The 27120-nt window shown below is 45.9% G+C and overlaps 1 protein-coding gene and 1 long non-coding RNA gene across 2 annotated transcripts; both read right to left on the bottom strand.

Moving 5' to 3' along the window:
• Window positions 1-13329: 13329 nt before the first annotated feature.
• On the bottom strand, window positions 13330-16370 carry LOC123187659 (CASP-like protein 5A3). The gene is made up of 3 exons (XM_044599577.1): window positions 15691-16370; window positions 14186-14318; window positions 13330-13868 (listed from the first exon to the last, which is right to left on the bottom strand). The coding sequence occupies exons 1-3, from the start codon at window positions 16095-16097 to the stop codon at window positions 13665-13667; spliced, it is 744 nt and encodes a 247-aa protein (XP_044455512.1). The 5' UTR covers window positions 16098-16370; the 3' UTR covers window positions 13330-13664.
• Window positions 16371-20474: 4104 nt separating this feature from the next.
• LOC123184842 (uncharacterized) lies at window positions 20475-21496 on the bottom strand. The gene is made up of 3 exons (XR_006493099.1): window positions 21445-21496; window positions 21222-21328; window positions 20475-20683 (listed from the first exon to the last, which is right to left on the bottom strand). It is a non-coding gene; the product is annotated as an uncharacterized lncRNA (long non-coding RNA).
• Between the last annotated feature and the right edge of the window lie 5624 nt (window positions 21497-27120).

Here is a 27120-nt window from a genome sequence, read left to right on the forward strand (position 1 = left end):
CTTCGCCTAAGCACCGCTACAATATGACCGAGGTGGAATATGGTGGAGGGGGGCACCGCACACGACTAAGGAACGATCACGAAGATCAACTTGTGTGTCTAGAGGTGCCCCCCTGCCCCCGTATATAAAGGAGCAAGGGGGAGGGGGCGGCCGGCCTAGGAGGGGGCGCGCCAAGGGGAGTCCTACTCCCACCGGGAGTAGGACTCCTTCCTTCCTTGTTGGAGTAGGAGAAGGGGAAAGAGGGGGAGAGGAAGAAAGAAAAGGGGGTTGCGCCCCTTGTCCAATTCGGACCAGAAGGGGGGCGCAGGCCTCCTTCCTTTTGGCCTGTCTCCTCTATTCCCGTATGGCCCAATAAGGCCCATATACTCCCCGGCGAATTCTTGTAACTCTCCGGTACTCCGAAAAATACCCGAATCACTCGGAACCTTTCCGATGTCCGAATATAGTCGTCCAATATATCGATCTTTACGTCTCGACCATTTCGAGACTCCTCATCATGTCCCCGATCTCATCCGGTACTCCGAACTCCTTCGGTACATCAAAACTCATAAACTCATAATATAACTGTCATTGGAACCTTAAGCGTGCAGACCCTACGATTCGAGAACAATGTAGACATGATCGAGACATGTCTCCGGTCAATAACCAATAGTGGAACCTGGATGCTCATATTGGCTCCTACATATTCTACGAAGATCTTTTATCGGTCAGACCGCATAACAACATACGTTGTTCCCTTTGTCATCGGTATGTTACTTGCCCGAGATTCGATCGTCGGTATCTCAATACCTAGTTCAATCTCGTTATCGGCAAGTCTCTTTACTCGTTCTGTAATACATCACCTCACAACTAACTCATTAGTTGCAATTCTTGCAAGGCTTTATGTGATGTGCATTACCGAGAGGGCCCAGAGATACCTCTCCGACAATCGGAGTGACAAATCCTAATCTCGAAATACGCCAACCCAACATGTACCTTTGGAGACACCTGTAGAGCACCTTTATAATCACCCAGTTACGTTGTGACGTTTGGTAGCACACAAAGTGTTCCTCCGACAAACGGGAGTTGCATAATCTCATAGTCATAGGAACATGTATAAGTCATGAAGAAAGCAATAGCAACATACTAAACGATCGGGTGCTAAGCTAATGGAATGGGTCATGTCAATCAGATCATTCACCTAATGATGTGATCCCGTTAATCAAATAACAACTCTTTGTCCATGGTTAGGAAACATAACCATCTTTGATTAACGAGCTAGTCAAGTAGAGGCATACTAGTGACACTTTGTTTGTCTATGTATTCACACATGTATTATGTTTCCGGTTAATACAATTCTAGCATGAATAATAAACATTTATCATGATATAAGGAAATAAATAATAACTTTATTATTGCCTCTAGGGCATATTTCCTTCAGCTCGTGGGCCGGCTTGGCGGCCTGGTGGCCTGCTGGGCCGTGGCCCAGTGCGAGAGTGTTTTCCTTTTTTTCTATTACTTTCTATTTAACTTTCTGTTTTCATTTTAGTTTTACTTTATTTTTAGTTTTATAAAATATACCACTAGCCCCTAAATTAGTATTTATAAATACTCTACTGCCACATTAATTTCTCATACCTAATAAAACAGTTTAATGTTTTAATATTTAAAAATGCCTTTAATTATTTGTTTAACCACTGTTTTATTTAGTTTAGTGCTTTTAATTATTTTATAAAAATGTGGTTTCTCCACTACTATTACTTATGAGCTATTTGTCACATCCAGAACATTTTAGTTTTAAATATTTGAAAACTTTTATTGTTTGACTTGATTTTGATTTTGAATTCAAACGAGATTTGAATCATCGTGAAACTAACAATAGTAATCATGGTGATGTGGCATCATTAGTAGAGGGTTACTGTAGCTTAATTATCCGGGCGTCACACACCGCAAGTATGTATAGAACTATATGCTTTGATCAACTTATCAAAGCGTATATTCCAACTCCGAGATGCTTGCACCAGTCCATAGATGGATCGCTGGAGCATGCATATTTTGTTAGCACCTTTAGGATTGACAAAACTTCCTTGTTGCATCATATACAACTCTTCTTTAATAAATCCATTAAGGAATGTAGTTTTGTTTATCCATTTGCCAGATTTCATAAAATGTGACAATTGCTAACATGATTCGAACAGACTTAAGCATACGAGTGAGAAACTCTCATCGTAGTCAACACCATGAACTTGTCGAAAACCTTTTTGTGAAAATTCTAGCTTTGTAGATAGTAACACTACTATCAGCGTTCGTCTTCCTCTTGAAGATCCATTTAATCTCAATGGCTCGCCGATCAATGGGCAAGTCAATCAAAGTCCAGACTTTGTTCTCATACATGGATCTCATCTCAGATTTCATGGCCTCAAGCCATTTCGCGGAATCTGGGCTCATCATCGCTTCCTCATAGTTCGTAGGCTCGTCATAGTCAAGTAACATGACCTTCAGAACAGGATTACCGTACCACTCTGGTGCGGATCTCACTCTGATTTACCTACGAGGTTCGGTAGTAACTTGATCTGAAGTGATCATCATCATTAGCTTCCTCACTAATTGGTGTAGTAGTCACAGGAACAGATTTCTGTGATGAACTACTTTCCAATAAGGGAGCAGGTACAGTTACCTCATCAAGTTCTACTTTCCTCCCACTCACTTCTTTCGAGAGAAACTCCTTCTCTAGAAATGATCCATTCTCAGCAATGAATATCTTGCCTTCGGATCTGTGATAGAAGGTGTACCCAACATTTTCTTTTGGGTATACTATGAAGACGCACTTCTCCTATTTGGGTTTGAGCTTATCAGGTTGAAACTTTTTCACATAAGCATTGCAACCTCAAACTTTAAGAAACGACAGCTTAGGTTTCTTGCCAAACCATAGTTCATACGGTGTCGTATCAACGGATTTAGATGATGCCCTATTTAACGTGAATGCAGCTGTCTCTAATGCATAACCCCAAAAAGATAGTGGTAAATTGGTAAGAGACATCATAGATCGCACCATATTTAATAAAGTACGGTTACGATGTTCGGACACACCATTACTAAATCAAATCCTAGGGACTAGAAAAAGTCCTAGGACTAGAGAACCAAACACCACCTAAGCCTTCATTGTGGCTCGAATCGAATTACTAAATCAAATCTCCTGTGTCATATTGTAACAAATTATGCTTTTTGTTGGAAATATGCCCTAGAGGCAATAATAAAAGCATTATTATTATATTTCCTTGTTCATGATAATTGTCTTTATTCATGCTATAATTGTGTTATCCGGAAATCGTAATACATGTGTGAATAATAGACACCAACATGTCCCTAGTAAGCCTCTAGTTGACTAGCTCGTTGATCAACAGATAGTCATGGTTTCCTAACTATGGACATTGGATGTCATTGATAACGAGATCACATCATTAGGAGAATGATGTGATGGACAAGACCCAATCCTAAACATAGCACAAGATCGTATAGTTTGTTTGCTAGAGTTTTCCAATGTCAAGTATCCTTTCCTTAGACCATGAGATCGTGTAACTCCCGGATACCGTAGGAGTGCTTTGGGTGTGCCAAACGTCACAACGTAACTAGGTGACTATAAAGGTATACTACGGGTATCTCCGAAAGTGTCTGTTGGGTTGACACGGATCAAGACTGGGATTTGTCACTCCGTATGACGGAGAGGTATCACTGGGCCCACTCGGTAATGCAACATCATAATGAGCTCAAAGTGACCAAGTGTCTGGTCACGGGATCATGCATTACGGTACGAGTAAAGTGACTTGCCGGTAACGAGATTGAACGAGGTATTGGGATACCGACGATCGAATCTCGGGCAAGTAGCATACCGATTGACAAAGGGAATTGTATACGGGATTGCTTGAATCCTCGACATAGTGGTTCATCCGATGAGATCATCGAGGAGCATGTGGGAGCCAACATGGGTATCCAGATCCCGCTGTTGGTTATTGACCGGAGAGCGATCTCGGTCATGTCTACATGTCTCCCGAACCCATAGGGTCTACACACTTAAGGTTCGGTGACGCTAGGGTTGTAGGGATATGTATATGCAGTAACCCGAATGTTGTTCGGAGTCCCGGATGAGATCCCGGACGTCACGAGGAGTTCCGGAATGGTCCGGAGGTAAAGAATTATATATAGGAAGTACTATTTCGGGCATCGGGACAAGTTTCGGGGTCACCGGTATTGTACCGGGACCACCAGAAGGGTCCCGGGGGTCCACCGGGTGGGGCCACCTGCCCCGGGGGTCCACATGGGCTGTAGGGGGTGTGCCTTGGCCTATATGGGCCAAGGGCACCAGCCCCAAGAGGCCCATGCGCCTAGGGTTCAAGAAGGGAAGAGTCCCGAAGGGGGAAGGCACCTCCTAGGTGCCTTGGGGAGGAGGGATTCCTCCCCTTGGCCGCACCCCCCTAGGAGATTGGATCTCCTAGGTCCGGCGCCCCCCCCTTGGCCCTCCTATATATAGTGGGGAGATGGAGGACTTCTTAACCTTGATTTTTGGTGCCTCCCTCTCCCTCTCCAACACATCCTCCTCTTCCATAGTGCTTGGCAAAGCCCTGCCGGAGTACTGCAGCTCCACCACCACCACGCCGTCGTGCTGCTGCTGGAGCCATCTTCCTCAACCTCTCCTTCCCTCTTGCTAGATCAAGAAGAAGGAGACGTCACGCTGACCGTACGTGTGTTGAACGCGGAGGTGCCGTCCGTTCGGCGCTAGGATCTCCGGTGATTTGGATCACGTCGAGTACGCCTTCCTCATCCTCGTTCTTTGAATGCTTCCGCGCGTGATCTACAAAGGTATGTAGATGCAATCCAATCACTCGTTGCTAGATGAACTCCTAGATGGATCTTGGTGAAACCGTAGAAAAAATTTTGTTTTCTGCAACGTTCCCCAACAGTGGTATCAGAGCTAGGTCTATGCGTAGTTCTCTTGCACGAGTAGAACACAATTTGTTGTGGGCGTTGATTTTGTCGACTTTCTTGCCGCTACTAGTCTTATCTTGCTTCAACGGTATTGTGGGATGAAGCGGCCCGGACCAACCTTACACGTACGCTTACGTGAGACCGGTTCCACCGACTAACATGCACAAGTTGCATAAGGTGGCTGGCGGGTGTCTGTCTCTCCTACTTTAGTTGGAGCGGATTCGATGAAAAGGGTCCTTATGAAGGGTAAATAGAAGTTGACAAATCACGTTGTGGCTTTCACGTAGGTAAGAAAACGTTCTTGCTAGAACCCTACTTCAGCCACGTAAAACTTGCAACAACAATTAGAGGATGTCTAACTTGTTTTTGCAGCAAGTGCTTTATGATATGATATGGCCAAAGTTGTGATGAATGATGAACGATCTATATGTGATGTATGAGATGTTCATGCTATTGTAATAGGAATCACAACTTGCATGTCGATGAGTATGACAACCGGCAGGAGCCATAGGAGTTGTCTTTATTTTTGTATGACCTGCGTGTCATTGAGAAACGCCATGTAAATTACTTTACTTTATTGCTAAATGCGTTAGCCATAGTAGTAGAAGTAATAGTTGGCGAGCAACTTCATGAAGACACGATGATGGAGATCATGATGATGGAGATCGTGGTGTCATGCCGGTGACAAGATGATCATGGAGCCCCAAGATGGAGATCAAAGGAAGTGTTTCCCCTAACTGCGCACCATTGCGACGGTTCGTTATTTGATTGCATGTGATGTTTATCATGTTTTTGCATCTTGTTTGCTTAGAACGACGGTAGTAAATAAGATGATCCCTCATAATAATTTCAAGAAAGTGTTTCCCCTAACTGCGCACCGTTGCGACGGTTCGTTGTTTCGAAGCACCACGTGATGATCGGGTGTGATAGATTCTAACGTTCACATACAACGGGTGTAAGACAGATTTACACATGCAAAACACTTAGGTTGACTTGACGAGCCTAGCATGTACAGACATGGCCTCGGAACACAGAAGACCGAAAGGTCGAGCATGAGTCGTATAGAAGATACGATCAACATGAAGATGTTCACCGACGTTGGCTAGTCCGTATCATGTGATGATCGGACATGGCCTAGTTAACTCGGATCATGTTATACTTAGATGACTGGAGGGATGTCTATCTAAGTGGGAGTTCATTCAATAATTTGATTAGATGAACTTAATTATTATGAACTTAGTCTAAAATCTTTACAATATGTCTTGTAGATCAAATGGCCAACGTAGTCCTCAACTTCAACGCGTTCCTAGAGAAAACCAAGCTGAAAGACGATGGCAGCAACTACACGGACTGGGTCTGGAACCTGAGGATCATCCTCATAGCTGCCAAGAAAGATTATGTCCTACAAGCACCGCTAGGTGATGCACCTATTCTCCCTGCAGAACAAGACGTTATGAACGCTTGGCAGGCACGTACCGATGACTACTCCCTCGTTCAGTGCGGCATGCTTTACAGCTTAGAGCCGGGGCTCCAAAAGCGTTTTGAGAGACACGGAGCATATGAGATGTTCGAAGAGCTGAAAATGGTTTTCCAAGCTCATGCCCGGGTCGAGAGATATGAAGTCTCCGACAAATTCTTCAGCTGTAAGATGGAGGAAAATAGTTCTGTCAGTGAGCACATACTCACAATGTCTGGGTTACATAACCGCTTGACTCAGCTGGGAGTTAATCTCCCGGATGACGCGGTCATTGACAGAATCCTCCAGTCGCTTCCACCGAGCTACAAGAGCTTTGTGATGAACTTCAATATGCAGGGGATGGAAAAGACCATTCCTGAAGTATTTGCAATGCTGAAATCAGCAGAGGTAGAAGTCAAAAAGGAACATCAAGTGTTGATGGTGAATAAAACCACTAAGTTCAAGAAAGGCAAGGGTAAGAAAACCTTCAAGAAAGACGGCAAGGGAGTTGCCGCGCCCGGCAAGCAAGCTGCCGGGAAGAAGCCAAAGAATGGACCCAAGCCCGAGACTGAGTGCTTTTATTGCAAGGAAAGTGGTCACTGGAAGCGGAACTGCCCCAAATACTTAGCGGACAAGAAGGCCGGCAAAACGAAAGGTATATGTGATATACATGTAATTGATGTGTACCTTACCAGTACTCGTAGTAGCTCCTGGGTATTTGATACCGGTGCAGTTGCTCACATTTGTAACTCAAAGCAGGAGCTGCGGAATAAGCGGAGACTGGCGAAGGACGAGGTGACGATGCGCGTCGGGAATGGTTCCAAGGTCGATGTGATCGCCGTCGGCACGCTACCTCTACATTTACCTACGGGATTAGTTTTGAACCTCAATAATTGTTATTTAGTGCCAAGTTTGAGCATGAACATTGTATCAGGATCTCGTTTAATACGAGATGGCTACTCATTTAAATCCGAGAATAATGGTTGTTCTATTTATATGAGAGATATGTTTTATGGTCATGCTCCGATGGTAAATGGTTTATTCTTAATGAATCTCGAGCGTAATGCTACACATATTCATAGTGTGAGTACCAAAAGATGTAAGATTGATAATGATAGTCCCACATACTTGTGGCACTGCCGCCTTGGTCACATAGGTGTCAAACGCATGAAGAAGCTCCATGCTGATGGACTTTTAGAGTCTCTTGATTACGAATCATTTGACACGTGCGAACCATGCCTCATGGGTAAAATGACCAAGACTCCGTTCTCAGGAACAATGGAGCGAGCAACCAACTTATTGGAAATCATACATACTGATGTGTGCGGTCCAATGAGTGTTGAGGCTCGCGGTGGCTATCGTTATGTTCTCACCCTCACTGATGACTTGAGTAGATATGGGTATGTCTACTTAATGAAACACAAGTCTGAGACCTTTGAAAAGTTCAAGGAATTTCAGAGTGAGGTTGAGAATCAACGTGACAGAAAAAATCAAGTCCCTACGATCAGATCGTGGAGGAGAATACTTGAGTCACGAGTTTGGCACACACTTAAGAAAATATGGAATAGTTTCACAGCTCACGCCGCCTGGAACACCTCAGCGTAATGGTGTGTCAGAACGTCGTAATCGCACTCTATTAGATATGGTGCAATCTATGATGTCTCTTGCCGATTTACCGCTATCTTTTGGGGGTATGCTTTAGAGACTGCCGCATTCACTTTAAATAGGGCTCCGTCGAAATCCGTTGAGACGACACCGTTTGAATTATGGTTTGTGAAGAAACCTAAGCTGTCATTTCTGAAAGTTTGGGGATGCGATGCTTATGTCAGGAAACTTCAACCTGAAAAGCTCGAACCCAAATCGGAAAAATGCGTCTTCATAGGATACCCTAAAGAAACTATTGGGTATACCTTCTACCTCAGATCCGAAGGCAAGATCTTTGTTGCCAAGAATGGGTCCTTTCTAGAGAAAGAGTTTCTCTCGAAAGAAGTAAGTGCGAGGAAAGTAGACCTTGATGAAGTATTACCTCTTGAACCGGAAAATGGCGCAACTCAAGAAAATGTTCCTGAGGTGCCTGCACCGACTAGAGAGGAAGTTAATGATGATGATCAAGATACTTCTGATCAAGCTCCTACTGAAATTCGAAGGTCCACAAGGACACGTTCCGCACCAGAGTGGTACGGCAACCCTGTCTTGGAAATCATGTTGTTAGACAACGGTGAACCTTCGAACTATGAAGAAGCGATGGCGGGCCCGGATTCCGACAAATGGCTAGAAGCCATGAAATCCGAGATAGGATCCATGTATGAAAACGAAGTATGGACTTTGACTGACTTGCCCGTTGAGCGGCGAGCCATAGAAAATAAATGGATCTTTAAGAAGAAGACAGACGCGGATGGTAATGTGACCATCTATAAACCTCGGCTTGTCGCTAAGGGTTATCGACAAGTTCAAGGGGTTGACTACGATGAGACTTTCTCACCGGTAGCGAAGCTAAAGTCCGTCCGAATCATGTTAGCAATTGCCGCATTCTATGATTATGAAATATGGCAAATGGACGTCAAAACGGCATTCCTTAATGGTTTCCTTAAGGAAGAATTGTATATGATGCAGCCGGAAGGTTTTGTCGATCCTAAGAATGCTGACAAGGTGTGCAAGCTCCAACGCTCGATTTATGGGCTGGTGCAAGCATCTTGGAGTTGGAACATTCGCTTTGATGAGATGATCAAAGCGTTTGAGTTTACGCAGACATATGGAGAAGCCTGCGTTTACAAGAAAGTGAGTGGGAGCTCTGTAGCATTTCTCATATTATATGTAGATGACATACTTTTGATGGGAAATGATATAGAACTCTTGGACAGCATTAAGGCCTACTTGAATAAAAGTTTTTCAATGAAGGACCTTGAGAAGCTGCTTATATATTAGGCATCAAGATCTACAGAGATAGATCAAGACGCCTCATAGGTCTTTCGCAAAGCACATACCTTGATAAGATATTGAAAAAGTTCAATATGGATCAGTCTAAGAAGGGGTTCTTGCCTGTGTTGCAAGGTGTGAAATTGAGCTCAGCTCAATGTCTGACCACGGTAGAAGATATAGAAGAGATGAGTGTCATCCCCTATGCCTCAGCCATAGGTTCTATTATGTATGCCATGCTGTGTACCAGACCTGATGTAAACCTTGCCGTAAGTTTGGTAGGTAGGTACCAAAGTAATCCCGGCAAGGAACACTGGACAGCGGTCAAGAATATCCTGAAGTACCTGAAAAGGACTAAGGAAATGTTTCTCGTTTATGGAGGTGACGAAGAGCTCGTCGTAAAAGGTTACGTCGACGCTAGCTTCGACACAGATCTGGATGACTCTAAGTCACAAACCGGATACGTGTATATTTTGAATGGTGGGGCAGTAAGCTGGTGCAGTTGCAAGCAGAGCGTCGTGGCGGGATCTACATGTGAAGCGGAGTACATGGCAGCCTCGGAGGCAGCACATTAAGCAATTTGGGTGAAGGAGTTCATCACCGACCTAGGAGTCATACCCAATGCGTCGGGGCCGATCAAGCTTTTCTGTGACAACACTGGAGCTATTGCTCTTGCCAAGGAGCCCAGGTTTCACAAGAAGACAAGGCACATCAAGCGTCGCTTCAACTCCATTCGTGAAAATGTTCAAGATGGAGACATAGATATTTGTAAAGTACACACAGACCTGAATGTAGCAGATCTGTTGACTAAACCTCTCCCTAGAGCAAAACATGATCAACACCAGAATTCCATGGGTGTTCGATTCATCACAATGTAACTAGATTATTGACTCTAGTGCAAGTGGGAGACTGTTGGAAATATGCCCTAGAGGTAATAATAAAAGCATTATTATTATATTTCCTTGTTCATGATAATTGTCTTTATTCATGCTATAATTGTGTTATCCGGAAATCGTAATACATGTGTGAATAATAGACACCAACATGTCCCTAGTAAGCCTCTAGTTGACTAGCTCGTTGATCAACAGATAGTCATGGTTTCCTGACTATGGACATTGGATGTCATTGATAACGAGATCACATCATTAGGAGAATGATGTGATGGACAAGACCCAATCCTAAACATAGCACAAGATCGTATAGTTCGTTTGCTAGAGTTTTCCAATGTCAAGTATCCTTTCCTTAGACCATGAGATCGTGTAACTCCCGGATACCGTAGGAGTGCTTTGGGTGTGCCAAACATCACAACGTAACTGGGTGACTATAAAGGTATACTACGGGTATCTCCGAAAGTGTCTGTTGGGTTGACACGGATCAAGACTGGGATTTGTCACTCCGTATGACGGAGAGGTATCACTGGGCCCACTCGGTAATGCAACATCATAATGAGCTCAAAGTGACCAAGTGTCTGGTCACGGGATCATGCATTACGGTACGAGTAAAGTGACTTGCCGGTAACGAGATTGAACGAGGTATTGGGATAAAGACGATCGAATCTCGGGCAAGTAGCATACCGATTGACAAAGGGAATTGTATACGGGATTGCTTGAATCCTCGACATAGTGGTTCATCCGATGAGATCATCGAGGAGCATGTGGGAGCCAACATGGGTATCCAGATCCCGCTGTTGGTTATTGACTGGAGAGCGATCTCGGTCATGTCTACATGTCTCCCGAACCCGTAGGGTCTACACACTTAAGGTTCGGTGACGCTAGGATTGTAGGGATATGTATATGCAGTAACCCGAATGTTGTTCGGAGTCCTGGATGAGATCCCGGACGTCACAAGGAGTTCCGGAATGGTTCAGAGGTAAAGAATTATATATAGGAAGTACTATTTCGGGCATCGGGACAAGTTTCGGGGTCACCGGTATTGTACCGGGACCACCGGAAGGGTCCCGGGGGTCAACCGGGTGGGGCCACCTGCCCCGGGGGGGCACATGGGCTGTAGGGGGTGCGCCTTGGCCTATATGGGCCAAGGGCACCAGCCCCAAGAGGCCCATGCGCCTAGGGTTCAAGAAGGGAAGAGTCCCGAAGGGGGAAGGCACCTCCTAGGTGCCTTGGGGAGGAGGGATTCCTCCCCTTGGCCGCACCCCCCTAGGAGATTGGATCTCCTAGGGCCGGCGCCCCCCCCTGGCCCTCCTATATATAGTGGGGAGATGGAGGACTTCTTAACCTTGATTTTTGGTGCCTCCCTCTCCCTCTCCAACACATCCTCCTCCTCCATAGTGCTTGGCGAAGCCCTGCCGGAGTACTACAGCTCCGCCACCACCACGCCGTCGTGCTGCTGCTGGAGCCATCTTCTTCAACCTCTCCTTCCCTCTTGCTGGATCAAGAAGAAGGAGACGTCACGCTGACCGTACGTGTGTTGAACGCGGAGGTGCCGTCCGTTCGGCGCTAGGATCTCCGGTGATTTGGATCACGTCGAGTACGCCTTCCTCATCCCCGTTCTTTGAACGCTTCCGCGCGTGATCTACAAAGGTATGTAGATGCAATCCAATCACTCGTTGCTAGATGAAGTCCTAGATGGATCTTGATGAAACCGTAGGAAAATTTTTGTTTTCTGCAACGTTCCCCAACACTTTTTCCTTATCACGCCAACAGAATTTCCTTGACCAATTTATAACACTGATGGTTCTAACGTCTATTGGCATTTTCACATAGAAGAAGAACCAAGGGCCTACTGAATGAACCGATATATCGCACACGGCGCAAGTAATCTCGGGGACTAAGATCCGGATATCAAAGTATTATGCGGCTTGTGTCTGGGCCCCCGCAAAGCCCCCACCCATTGCCCAGGTTTGGTCCCGGTTTGCTGGAAAATTATGGTCCAGACTGAGACGCAGATGGATAGGGCTCGGCGTTGGATGGCTTGCGGGGTCCGGACAGTTTCGTCCGAACGGATACGAGAGGTTTGAGGGTCGGCGTTAAAGAAGAGTAAATTTTTTTTTGCATGGGTTAAAGAAGAGTATGTTAGAAAACGAATGAACGCGGGCTTCGTATAACCTAACTTGACAAAACAAGATCTAGTAGGTTAGAATTAAGAATGAAATCCGATGGAAGAATCATTGCATAAACAGTGTATGATTGAGGATGGGAAGGAGCATGCCATGAATTTGGAGTTAACAAGGTAATTGGACATACATAAAACTAATTAAGAAACAATAGGATGAAAGAATTTGGAAAGAAAAAACATAAACGAACTGAAAGGGAAGAGCACCGAAAGCTGACAGTTGAACAGGGGCCACGAGTAAGAAGGACATGAACATTAAAAATGGATGAAACACTATTGAAAAGAAAAATCGATCGAAGGCGGAGACAAACAAGACGGAATGTAGAGGGAAAGGACGTACAAAAATGGTTGGACGAAGTATTTCAGCACATGATGAACATGTGTGCTGTTTCGTATTGACATGTTTAGTTTTCGTCTCTTTTCAGGAAATTTCACGCGAAACAAGTTTCCGGATCAGAACCCAAATCAATGGCTTTAGGCGATTGTGCAGGTGCGTGCCTATGCACCTGCATGACCTTGCGAATTTCCCCTAATGCAAGGGATATCAAGTTCCTGGCGAACCTTCCTAGGTTTTAGTACGGATCGATGCTGAATTTGACCCATCTCTCGAGATGATTTGTTTCACCATTTAGGTTTGCTGTTTCCCCCCTTTGCAATTGTAGTGCACTCATAGAGGAAGCTTCTTGCAGGAATAGAAAACCAGTGGCTAGCCTTCATTGTGGCTTGAATCGAAATACTGAATCAAATCTCCTGTGTCATATTGTAACGAATTATGCCTTTTCCTTATCACGCCAACAGAAATTTCCTTGACCAAGTAATAACACTGTCACACTGATGGTTCTAACGTCTATTGGCATTTTCACATAGGAGAAGAACCAAGGGCCTACTGAATGAACCGATATACCGCACAGGCGCAAGTAATCTCGGGGACTAAGATCCAGATATCAATAACAAAATATACGAAAGTCACGAAATAGAACATACTGAGCATATCATCAGCAACCTTGAGCTCTACACAAGTAGCCCATCAGTCAGGTCATCACCAGATCACAACCACCAGTCCAGCCAGCCTCGCATAATAAGATGGCATACATACGCTCCTGGAGATAAAGTGCAGAGCTTCACAACCACCCTTCTGAACATCAAGCTACTCCCTGATTTTACTACAGAAATATCGATAATATACCGAGTCGTAAGTAGTAATTATATTAGATGTGCCACCTAAGTTGGTCAAACAGCCTGGTTCTTGCTCCGCAGACTAAGCTCTCTGCACTGCGTAGACCGCCGCCCAGAGGTTAATGACACAGGATGGCGCGATGGCGAACCAGCTCAAGAAAGCCATGGCGGTGGCGGCCATAAAGGTCGGGCAGTGGTTCTCCGAGCACAGTAGCAGGTCGTTGTTGATGAGAGTGGTCATGGCGGCCGACCCACTCGCTGCGGCGAAGCTCAGTGCTCCAGTGACCTGCCGATGAGACACCGGGGGGAGGGTCAGAACCGTATCTATGCATACTTCTTTAGGCTTTGTTCGGTTAATCCTCTCCCCAAGAGGATTGAAGGGAATTGGCTAGGATTGGTTCCTATTTTCCCTTCAATGCACTCGGATTCACACGCAACCGAACAAGGCCTTAGGAGAAAGGAAAAATACATGTGATGCTTAAATGATTGTTTGCATGTTCATGTCTGTGAAACATTTTCAGTGCAGGAGTGAGTCCACAGGGAACGGCAGATGGGTGTTTGTTTTGAATTTGAGGTGCCTGAGAAAAATAGAGTGTGACTTACCCAGTCCCCGGTGGAATATATGGTGGTAGCTCGGGGTGTCCGGAAGGAGCGCTTCACAAGAAGCGCGTAGACGTCCACGGCGGCCAGGGAGAGGCTCCACAGGCATTGCAAAGACTCTGCTGCTACAAGGAGGCTGCTCAAAAGAACAACAATGAGTGAGTTCATCTATAGAAGGAAATCGATCCCCTGTTCTGAATTCTGAAAGCAACATCCTAATACAAAACACTATCTGATCGCACCACAGAAGTAAGATAAGATACACATGCATACTAGCATAAGACAACATGTAATGCATATCAGGAATGTACATTACAACAATCACACTGTTCTGAGTTCCCACAACCAGAATGCTAACCAACCTAGCACCGTATCCAAGAAAGACAGCTGAGATGATATCACAGAGAACATCAACGTGTCACCATCTGATCTGCATTGCCTCTTTCAAGATGCCAGACTAATCGTAAAACACTGGATGCACTTGCTCAAATGTTTAACCTGACCAACAATATGTATGCACAGGACAGTACACGATTGTCCATTACAAATCAACTATTCCGAATTCCCATAACCAGAATGGCAGAGTGCGAACCAAACTTATCGGCATACACAGTGAAATGCTCTGTGCCGAATGCCCTGGAAACTATGCATGCAGACATCAAACTGGGGAGACCAAAAAAAAGGGAAGGCTCAATCTAAAAATTGCTGCATCCAAGGAGACAGCTGAGATGATACCACAGGGCAATGTCACCATCTAATTGCATTGCCTCTTTCAGCATGCCAAACCAATTCAAAAGGAAAAGTATCAAAATGCAAACGAGTATGAGCATTTCTCTTTGGAGGATTAAGAAAGCACCCAATAACAATTTCTACTGGAAACTACGTGCTATTTTTCGCTAATACGCATAGGCTGGTTGCGTATCATTCATTGGCAGCTGTGTACGTTGATCTGAAACTCTGCTATTTGCAAGTTGGATAATGTGCTTGTATGATTATATCCATCAATTCAGCTTGGATGTGAAATACTTCTACTTAGTAGTACTCCCTCCGTAAACTAATATAAGAGCGTTTAGATTACTATTTTAGTGATCTAAACGCTCTTATATTAATTTACAGAGGGAGTAGTAATTAGCATTTTTCAAACAAAAACACTATTCTTGCTAATTTTGTTACTGGGTGGCACTAAGATAAAAAATGCTAGAGTGATCTGCACTCAAGGAAACATAAAGATCATCTCAATTTCAACAATATACAGAAATACTAGCAGGTGAACAGACAGATTCTGGGAATGTGGCTAACTAATATGCAGTCATCCCTGAGGCAGATGCATATGCAATCTCTTCAGACTTCAACTGAAAACGAGAAAAACCCACCTCACACAGCATCATCTGCTCAGTTCCAAATTTCCAAGGAGAAATCGATCTGCTTTCGGAGCAAAGGGGAAATGGATCGAGACCCTAGTGGGGGGAACAAGATGTGGAGCGGGAGGGCCGGAGGGGGGCACTCACCGGAAGGCGGTGAGCGCGCGGAAGTCGTCGGTGGAGGCCATGAAGAGGACGGCGGAGGCCGCGAGCAGCGCCTGCGCGAGGCGGGCCCCGAGCCCCCAGCGCGTCCCCGGCGCCCCCCGCAGGTCCACCATCAGCACCCCGGGCGGCGGCGCGTTCCCGTTCGCGTTCGCCCCCTGCGCCCCCGCGGCCGGTGCCGGAGCCGGGCCCTGTCCCTGCGCCTGCGCCGCCGCAGCTGCCGCCTGCCCCTGTCCCTGCGCCTGCGCCACCGGAGCCGGAGCAGGAGCCACCGGTCCCTGCGCCTGCGCCACCGCAGCCGGAGCAGCAGCCACCGGCCCCTGCCCCTGCGCGGCCGGAGCGGTAGCCGCCGGGTCCGGGTGCACGACGGGATGGCTCTGCCGCAGGAACATGCCGCCGGCGAAGAGTCAGCCCCAAAAGTGCTCCCTTGCGCCGTACTCAGAGTTCAGAGCCAACGACTCGGCCGGCCGGGGTTTTGGGGGATTTATGCAGGAGGAGGAGGAGCGCGTCGTGGTCCAGTCTGGACACTCGGCGTGGGGCCTTGGCTAGAGCAACTTCGGAGGAGCTCACTCCACGGTCCACACCGTCGGGGTTGAGCAAGCAATTCCGCGTTCATCCATGGCCAAGCAACTCTGCACCCCTGCTCCACCTTTCCCATGTAGAGCAACACGACAAGGTCCATAGAGCCAACGTACTACTCCTACCTTCGACCTGGTTTATCGGTCTTTCTTTTTTGGAATTTGTGTTAAATTTTGACTAAAGATTTAATTGATAAAATAATAACGCATGTCTACGAAAATTATATCGACAGATTCATATTTAAACATAGGTTTTAATGATATATTTCTTTTGACATGTATGAACATTTTGTTAGTTAAATTTATAGTTAAAATTTGACACCGAATACAATGAGGATCAATAAATCAGGACGGAGGTACTACTACCTCGGCCCTGGGTTATTGTTTCTCTTCCTAGTTTGTCAAAATATAACCACAGATTTAACTGACAAAAAGTTAATACATGTCATGAAAAATTATATCGTTGGATTTGTATTTGAACCTAGTTTTCGATGATACTATTTTTTGACACGCGTTAATATTTTATTAATTAAATTTATGGTCAAAAGTTGGCGCAAAATACTAAAAGGACCAACAAACCAGGACAAAGGTAGTACTTTTTCAATTTCACTCCCTACACTCTCCACCAATATTCTTTTCTTTTTTGTCTTTTCTTTCCAAAAATGCTACATACACAGAGCTTTGCGGGCCTCCGACGGACCCCTTCCAACTTAATACTAAACCTCCCCCCTGATTTTCATTGGTGGGCAAACTTTCACCCCTAGGTCGCAATCACAACCGCCTACACTAGCAAGTCTAAACATCTGTAAAATCATTTAATGTGTGTAGCAAAGCCGTTCCTTTCCTATGTTGCTATGCGTTGTCCCTCTCTTCCTCTTCACTCTCCTCCATGCTCCAACGTGGACTGGTGGTTGGAGTATTGAGGCCCTTTCTATCTTGTCCCGCCTGTCTGCTCGCGGTGATTAAGGTGGGCGAGAGACAAATTTGTAGGGTTTTCCCCCTCTACACAATGCTCTAAGTATATTCATTTGTGCTTACTGGCTTCTTATCTTTGCATGCTCTGTAGAGAAACTTTTCGCCGCCGGGTATTCGTTCTAGTATACATGTACGATTTTGCTAAAGCACATATAAACATGCCATAAGTAAAGTTCTACGTAAGATGCATATTTTGTGGTGCATGAGTTTTGTCGAGACTTCGTCTCTTCCAAAACAGAAGAGATATACCATCGCATTTCTCACACGGTGTAACACAAAACATGAGATCACTATCAAACAGACCTCATATTACCAAAAACATGTTACGTGCTACTGACTTGACGTGTTCACACCTGTATGTTCACCTCCTTGCATATAAAAAGCCATCCCGGCCAACAATTGTAACAAAAATGTAACTATACAAGAAATAACCACGACAATGACAATAATTATAACAAAAAATGTAACTGTGTAAGAACTTGCAATACTGCATTAGGACTTGCAGCGGGCTGAAGGGCTTTGACCCAATAGCAAAGGGCGTGTGCCACTGAAAGGAGGGAAAAGCGTATGCTTCTAGGGTCTTAGACTGTACTCGCACATTCCTTTTTTCATTGATTGCATTTTTTGTTGATAGCTTACCAAGCGGACCGCTTGGTTGTACTCGCACATTCTGTAGGCAGTTTCATCTCACGGCGTGAAACTTGTCTGCATCACTGAAATACACCTTTTGTAATAAAGGAAAGGTTCCACTCAAAAAAAAGGAAAAAGTGTGGTCCTCTACTCAATACCAACCTCAGAGTGCCACGAGTCTACACGGCAAAATGAGAGTAATGTTCATTGATGACCCCTATTGGAAATTGCACAAGATAGCCCGTGAATAGCCCGCATAGTTTGACAAGGTACGGTTCATTATCTTCAACGAACATCGGTAGCCAGTCCGAATATCCAACAAAAAGATGGTTGGTGAAGAGTGAAAAGCAACGCTTCACCATCCGGCCAGTGGAAAGATTGGCCACTAAAGTGTCTACATCTCCATCATTGAATTTGACGATTTCTTCCTCAAGAACAATGCATCGGTGCAGTCGGACACATAGGATCTCAATGTCGCCCTGCTTGCGGCCCTCGATTGGAGGTGCAATGGCATTCCTCCAAACAGAACATACACCACTCATAGCGACATAGTCATCAAGGTCATTACTATCCAACATACATTCTCTGATTCTCCAATAACATAAATGATATGAGCCGACACACACTGCCAAGTTGGCTGGTCAATTGTATAGGAAAAATAAGTAGTAAATGATATGTGAAATATTTTGAGTTCATTATGTGTATTTATGTAGTTAAATCTAGGAATATCCTATGTGGGAGGTGGGGGGCGTACCGGAGGGGGTGGAGGCAAACATGCAAGGACCAACTCCAATTTAATACTCCCTCCGACGTGTCATGATACATCCGTATCTAGACAAATCTAAAACAAGTAATATGGATCGGAGGAAGTAGTAGAGATGTCATTGAATAGATTACACTTTTTTAGGGGCTCTAAGCTATACTCATAACATAACCATATTACGATAACATAACTCAACATTCTTGACACTTATTGCAGTTGCAGGGCTCAAGAACCTTAAACGTGATCTTTGAAGGTACTTTCCCCTCAATGTATGTCCTGATAGCCGCAATAGCCTTTCAGGCTTCCATAATTGTATCCCTACCCAAAGGGAAACAGTTGCCCAACCTCCTCCTACGATATCCAAGAGTAGTGTCCAGGGTAAGGTGCTTTAGTGACGTTGCATAATCAAGAATACATCTCGTTAGCTCAATCATTGTCTTCCAAGGGCAAAAGCCAGTGATGATAACACTCTTAAGCTTGCGATGTCGGTGTTTCGGAACAGAACTTGCCAATGAGAAATCTTCGCACATATTGACTCCAGGAATCAAACCACCTTCCATGGTAGGAGCCTCTACCTGCATATGTTTGTTACCACTCAATTTCTTAAGCAAAACTGGACACATAACATTCTTAGTATATTATTAAGTACAGGATAGTAAATCGGCTGATCATAAGAGTTCAGAAGGACAATATGAAAAGTAACACCACGAACAAGTGGTTTGCAGTAAGAAGTTTACCAATGTAGTAACAGCCTAACAGGTAAGGTATCACAGTTGTTGTGTAGCAATTAGTTGCACCCATGGCATAACAGTGACATAACATAATACTTGGAAGGAAAAGGATAAAGGATGATTCACCAAGTAAAGATCACGATGAGCCAAACTAATCTGCCTAGCTATAAGTTAGACAAGATATAATGTATTAATAGTTATTTCGCAAAAAAAAGGGAAATGAAGAATGACTTACACACAAGACGAAAGTCCTCAAGGTGGGAGAAGCATCAAGAAAAGAAACCAAAGAACAGAAGTCGTAACCTGGAGAACGAGTTGGCATGAAAAGTTTTATCTCCAAATACTTGAGGTGCAGAAATTTACCCAGCACCATAGGTGTATTGACTGTCTGAAAAAGAATACCCAAAGATATGACTTCAGGGTCTATAGCTTAGATCAAAAAATTAATGAATTAGAGTACATGAAAGCTAAAACTAACCTCATAAAGTGAGTGTAAAAAAAAGAGTTTGGACATTTGGTGCAATGGATGAAAGCTTGGCGCTAGCATAATGGAGCAGGTTAGGCATAATGGCACATGTCATTTGCATTTTCTTCACTTGCAATGAACTTCCAAGCGAGATATGTATCAGGGGACCATCATAATTGAAGGTGGAGAGGTTTGGAGCACTGCATTCAATCATCTGTAACATTTTGCAACATTGCACTTCCAGGATGTTAAGCTTCGACAAAAAATGTGGTATCTTTAAGCAATGTATATCGTAGCAGGACTCGAGATCCAAATGCTCTAACAAGAAGGAATTGGACAGAAGTAGATATAACTCCTCCCCAGTAATACCAACATCATGCAGACAAAGAGTCTTCAAACCACTCAAGCGACCAACTTTGCCTACAGAATGAAAAGCACAGCTAGTGATGTGAAAATACTAGATTGAGTGTGCTGCCTCAGGAGATAGAAGTGAACCAGGAAAGTAATATTTCATCTTGCTATTTATGGGGAGCCCTAGCGTAAATTCTGTGATCCCAGGTATAATTGCAACTTGCAGCCAGCGATCAAGATAACTTGGATGCACAGTGAACTCATCGCGAGTTTGCAATTTAAATGTCTTCACCCCAACGCCAGAGTGATTCCGCATGATGTGGTCAACTATGTTGATAAAATCCCTTGTTTGTTTGCCTAGTGCTCTCATATCAAATATGAGCTTGGGATAGCATCTCCAAGAGTGAAGAAAATCATGAGACAAGCAGGCAGCACGAGCGGCATCTTGAATAGGCATAAGGGCATGTATCTTCCAAATGATATCCTGCACAAGCATGATACAAAAATGAAGTATTGAAATAGTGTTGGCAGTGATGACTTGTTGCTCTACATTGCTAGTGGACATGAATTGTACACCTTGTGGGGCGTTTACATTGATTCAGAACTATCAGGCACTACAAATGGGCTACTTTATCAAGTACATAAATTGAGCACTGAGCTACTTTATGCCAAAACGAAAAGTATAACAAGAGAGAATGCATCAAGTACAGGCAGCCAAAAGACATGTTTTGGACTTGGGCTTGGCCTCCAACATGCAACTTTGACTGAATTTTTGTACAAGTATGTTAGTAAACTTATACTCCCTCCATTCCATATTAAGTGTCGCTGATTTAATACAAAGTTGTACTAAATCAGTGACACTTAATATGGAACAGAGGGAGTATATAAAAAGAATTATGGCATTATTAAAATGTTTGTCATGACGAATCTAATGTCAATTTTCACATCATATCTGGTGAACCTCGTGCTTTCGAGGAGTCTTTCTGAAAGGAGGTAGTAATTTTTGGGGGAGTTCATCATACCTCTGGAAGGCTAACCTCTGGCCCCATTACTTCAGCACTTGGAGAACCATCAGCCTGTCGGCAAGGTGAAACCTTGCTTTCAGCATGAGAGGCAGCCAAACCAACATCTGTAGTCCACAATCCGACAAGGTCACAATATAGCACACGAGAATGACCAAGGATCAATGCAATTACAACACAACTACAAACTCTACACATAATTATAAGCAGCTTGAGGCCTTACCAGTTATAAACTGAAGAGGATGATGAGATGCAGGGCTGCAGGATGATGGAAGATCAGCAACAGGCTTGAGTGGACCTGAGGATGAGGCCCTACTAGAAAAAGGGCTATAGATGGGATTGACACTAATGGCGCACCAGACAAGCGGTGCGCCATTAGTATATACTAATGGCGCACCACCTTCTGATACGCCATTAGAGTTGAAACTACTAATGGCGCACCCGGCCCAGGGTGCGCCATTAATATCAAAAAAAAAATTGAACTAGTGCGCCTGTCCAAACATACTAATGGCGCATCCAGACACAGTGCGCCATTACTAGTTGTAACTAGTAATGGCGCACCTGATGGAAAGTACGCCACTAATGTTGTTTTTTTATTATATTTTTTATTCCGTTTTTTGCAAAACTACTAATGGCGCACTGTTCCACCGTGCGCCATTACTAGTTTAAACTAGTAATGGTGCACTGTGGAACAGTGCGCCATTAGTATGTTTTTTTTTGCAAAACTACTAATGGCACACCACCAGAAGGTGCGCCATTAGCAACCTGGATTACTAATGGCGCATTTAGAGTTGGTGCACCATTAGTAAGTGGGCAGCAACAAGATATTTTGGACAGCCTCTCCTACCCACACTCACTTTCTCCCCACTTCATTCTCTCCTCCTCCTTGTCTCGGGTGCCTCCTCTTTTTCACCTCATTTCCACCATAGATTCATTCAATTTAAGTGGTTAAATTACCTTATTTTGATAGGTAAGTAAGGGGGAAGCTATATTTATGTTGTTCTCCCTACAACAATGTGCACATGCACTTTTTATGGCCTAGCTAGATCTATGTATGTTCGTGGTGTTGCATATGTTTGTGGTGTTGCATATGTGTTTGTGTTTGGAGGTGTACCGGTATTTGAAATGCGATAGTTGCCAATATTTTGCCGGAATGTTGATTCATTTTCGTTTCGGCGAGAATTTTGGCATTAGGCATTCTTTTTGGTCCTATTTTTAGGGAAAGTCATGCCAAATTTTTTCTTGGTTCTAAAATATCGTTTTGCTCTACCCCGCAGGCGACCATGGTCCGCACGATGACCGAAGGCATCATGAATAGGTTTTTGAGGTCCGCGAAGGCCGAGATGCTTCAAAAGAACGAGACGGAGATAAGATGTCCGTGTCGAAGATGCAAGCTGAAGAGCCTTATTGCGGACCCCGATTCTGGGCAGGTGTGGGACCACGTGCTCTTGCGTGGTTTCATGGATGGCTATCGGTGGCAAGGTGATGAAGATGACTACGAAGTCGTCCATGGGGGCCGGGCAAGAAATGAGGAAGGGCAGCAAGACAACCACCGCGGCTCGGGCGGGCGAGAAGACGAAGAATCCCCAGGAGATGATCATGACGGTGGCGCTGTACACAGTCATCATGTAGAAGATGCAGGACATGATGATGAGGAAGATGCCGGAGCAGACGACGGGCATGATCATGAAGATGATGATGCCGGCGGAGCAGACGACGCTGGACCATCGATGGGCTGGGTGCAGGACCCTCATATTCAAGAGCTGCTTCTCAAGCAAACGGATAACGCAGGAGCTGCCGCCCGAGAGAAAGCCAAGATGGATCAACTTGAGTTAGACGCGGTTACTCCATTGTATGAAGGATGCAGGCCCGAGGATACCCGCCTGAAAGTAACGCTCATGGCTCTGGAGATGAAGGTAAAACACAAAATGACCGACGCATGCTTCGACGAGAACATGTCATTCTGGCACGAACGTCTTCCCAAGGGGAACAAGTGCCCGACCAGTTTGGAGGAGGCGAAGAAAATCGTGTGTCCTCTGGATTTACCGCACGTGAAATACCATGTGTGCATGAACAATTGCATCATTTATCGGGATGAGCACGCGGAGTCTACCATATGTCCGGTGTGCGGCGTCACTCGATACAAGAAGAGGAAGAAAGCTCCTCGAAAAGTGGTGTGGTACTTTCCGATCACTCCTCGTCTGCAGCGGTATTTCGCGGACCCTAAGGTAGCAAAGCTCCTGCGTTGGCACGCGGATAGGGAGGAGAAGAAGCGAGAAGATGACGCAAATGATCCGGAGATAGATAAAAAAGACAAGATACTGAGTCACACTAAGGATGCGAGCCAGTGGCAAGCGTTGAACTTCGAATACCCAGAATTTGGGAAGGATCCAAGGAACATCGTGCTGGGCGCGAGCACGGATGGAGTCAATCCGTTTGGCAGCCAGAGAAGCACACATAGCACCTGGCCTGTGTTTGTGTGGATGCACAACCTTCCCCCCTGGTTGTGCATGAAGAGGAAGTACATTCACATGAGTATGCTAATTGAAGGGCCGAAACAACCAGGGAACGACATCAATCTGTATCTGGGGCTGCTGAAGGAGGAGCTAGACACACTGTGGAAAACGCCAGCCAATACGTGGGACGCCGCAGAGAAAGAATATTTCCCTATGAGAGTCGCACTGCTCACGACGGTGCACGACTATCTCGGTTACGGATATCTCACGGGGCAGGTAGTCCACAGATTTTCTGGATGCGTAAGGTGCATGGATGACACAACGTATCACCAGCTAGATAGAGATCCCGGGTTGTGACGCCCGGATAAGCAAGCTACAGTAACCTCTGCTAATGACGCCATGTCACCTCCGTTACTGTCGCTAATCTCGCGTTAATTCAAAACGATTCGAATTCAAATTTGAATTTTTGGCAAACAAACAAAGTTTTCAAACTTTAAAACAAAATGTTCGGACCGTGTCAAATATTGCATAGATAATTATGGTGAAGTAAACACATTTTTAGAAAATGCATAAATATTTTAAATTGAATAAAACAGAAAGGAAAATAAATAAAAAGAAACAAATGAAAGGAAAACAAAACAAAACAAAAACAATAGACCCCCCCCCCCCCGCTGGGCCAAGTGGCCCAGCTGGCCTCCGCCGCCCGAACGGGCCGGCCCAACCGGCCAAAGGCTCAATCGGCCAACGCCACGCCTCTCCTTATCCCCCCCGCAACCCTAGCCGCCACCCCACTCGTCCACTCCCCCCCCCCCCGATTCCCCCTCTGCCTCTCCCCTCGACCGGGATCGGGATCGGGGCTCGACCCCGACCGCGCCCCGCCGATGTCGCCGTTGCCGCCTGTAGATCCCGCGCCCCACCACCGAGCTTCATCGTCGGATCCGCCGGCTCGCATCCCCGTCCTCCTCCCCAACGGCCTTCATCGACCCTCATCGCTCGCCGGACCGCCCCGACCCCATCACAGCCGTCACCGGAGGCCTCCTTGTCCCCCACGCCGGCTTCCCCAAGCCTCGACGAACGGACCCCTGCAACGCTGGTGAGGCCTGTGGCCTCCTATTTCCTCTTTGTGCCTGCTCCTGCACGTCTCCCCGTTGCCAGTCACGCACCGTCAGCCACCACACGCGCTGTCTGTGCCTGCCGGCGCCGTCCTGCGTCCGCGCCTCGTGCCCCTACCCCCTGCATCCACTAGTCCCGCTCGCCGGTCGACCGCGCCACCCCCGCTCGACGTCACTGGCCACCGCACCTGCCTCCGCTGCATACCCGCAACCCCTCTGCCGTCTTGGTCACCGCGCGCATCCCGCGCTCGCATCCGCCTAGGGCTGTGCCCCCTGCTCCTCGGTCCACTCGCTGCCGCCGTCGGTAGCAGCCCTTGCGCCCCCCCCCCCTGCGCCACGCTGCCGTCGCCGCCGGCTAGTTCCCGTGGCTGTGGCCGCCCGTTGCAGTGGCCGGCGACGCCTCGCCGTTCCCCAGTTGGCCTGGGCGGGCGCCCATTCGGGCTGGCGCCCGTCGCCTGCACGCCCGAACCCGATAGGCCCCTAGGGGCCTATGACAAACGGGGCCCGTGCCCCAGAACGTTTTATAAAAAAAAGGGGAGTTAAAATAAAAATGAATTAATAAAATTAATAATTAATTAATTAGTTAATTAGTGAATTAATTAACTTAATTAATCTTGTTTAATTAACCTAATTAACTATTGATAATTAATTAAACTATAATTAGATTAGTTAAATCCTAATTAGTATAAGCAGAGTATAACATGTGGGACCCACACGTCAGGTCGGCCAGTCAACTCTATTGACTGCTGACGTCAGCATGACATCATGCTGATGTCATTATTCCATTTTCGAATTAATTTAAATAACTAATTAAATTCCAGAAATTAATAAAATCTTTAGAAAATCATAACTTTTAATCCGTAACTCGGATTAAATTATTTTCAACATGAAAGTTGTTCAGAACGACGAGACGAATCCGGATACGCGGTCCGTTCGTCCGCCACACACCCCTAACCTATCGAACCCGCAACTTTCCCCCTCCGGCTCCTCTGCCCGAAAACACGAAACACCGGGAATACTTTCCCGGGGGTTTTCCCCCCTTCACCGGTATCACCTACTACCGTGTTAGGGCACACCGAACACCGCGTATTGCCTTGATATATTTTGTGGTGCTTTGTTTGCTATGTATTCATTATTTCTTCCCCCTCTTCTCTCCGGTAGACTACGAGACCGACGCTGCTGCTGACCAGTTCGACTACGGAGTTGACGACCCCTCTCTCTTACCAGAGCAACCAGGCAAGCCCCCCCCTTTGATCACCAGATATCGCCTATTCTCCTCTATACTGCTTGCATTAGAGTAGTGTAGCATGTTACTGCTTTCGTTAATCCTATTCTGATGCATAGCCTGACATTGTCGCTACATCTGTTGATACCTTACCTGCAATCCTAAATGCTTAGTATAGGATGCTAGTTTATCATCATTGGCCCTACATTCTTGTCAGTCTGCCTTGCTATACTATCGGGCCGTGATCACTTGGGAGGTGATCACGGGTATATACTATACATACATACATACTATACAGATGGTGACTAAAGTCGGGTCAGCTCATTGAGTACCCGCAAGTGATTCTGACGAGGGGGCTGAAAGGACAGGTGGCTCCATCCAGGTAGTGGTGGGCCTGAGTTCCCGACGGCCCCCGACTATTACTTTGTAGCGGAGCGACAGGGCAGGTTGGGACCACCTAGGAGACAGGTGGGCCTGGCCCTGTTCGGCGTTCGCGGATGCTTAACACGCTTAACGAGATCTTGGTATTTGATCTGAGTCGGCTACGAGCCTATACGCACTAACCATCTACGTGGGAGTAGTTATGGGTATCCCGACGTCGTGGTATCAGCCGAAGCACTTCAGACGTCAGCGACGGAGCGGCGCGCGCCGGATTGGACTGGAATGCCTGCTAGGCTAGGTCTGCTTCCGGCCGCCCACGCAACGTGCAGGTGTGCTCAGGGCGATGGGCCCAGACCCCTGTGCGCTTAGGTTTAGACCGGCGTGATGGCCTCTCCGTTTTGCCTAGGTGGGGCTGCGACGTGTTGATCTTCCGAGGCCGGGCATGACCCAGGAAAGTGTGTCCGGCCAAATGGGATCAAGCGTGTTGGGTTATGTGGTGCACCCCTGCAGGGAAGTTAATCTATTCGAATAGCCATGATCTTCGGTAACAGGACGACTTGGAGTTGTACCTTGACCTTATGACAACTAGAACCGGATACTTAATAAAACACACCCTTCCAAGTTCCACAGACAACCCGGTGATCGCTTTTCTACAGGGCGACGAGGAGAGGATCGCCGGGTAGGATTATGCTATGCGATGCTACTTGGAGATGCTGCTTGGAGAT

Source organism: Triticum aestivum, chromosome 2A, assembly GCF_018294505.1.
Source record: "Triticum aestivum cultivar Chinese Spring chromosome 2A, IWGSC CS RefSeq v2.1, whole genome shotgun sequence".
In the NCBI taxonomy this organism is placed as follows: Eukaryota; Viridiplantae; Streptophyta; class Magnoliopsida; order Poales; family Poaceae; genus Triticum; species Triticum aestivum.

Coding starts and splice junctions, on each gene's coding strand:
- LOC123187659 (XM_044599577.1), bottom strand. CDS start 16,097: ATGTTCCTGCGGCAGAGCCATCCCGTCGTGCACCCGGACCCGGCGGCT. Junction 14,319..15,690: donor CGCGCGCTCACCGCCTTCCG/GTGAGTGCCCCC, acceptor TCTTTTGAGCAG/CCTCCTTGTAGCAGCAGAGT. Junction 13,869..14,185: donor TATATTCCACCGGGGACTGG/GTAAGTCACACT, acceptor TCTCATCGGCAG/GTCACTGGAGCACTGAGCTT.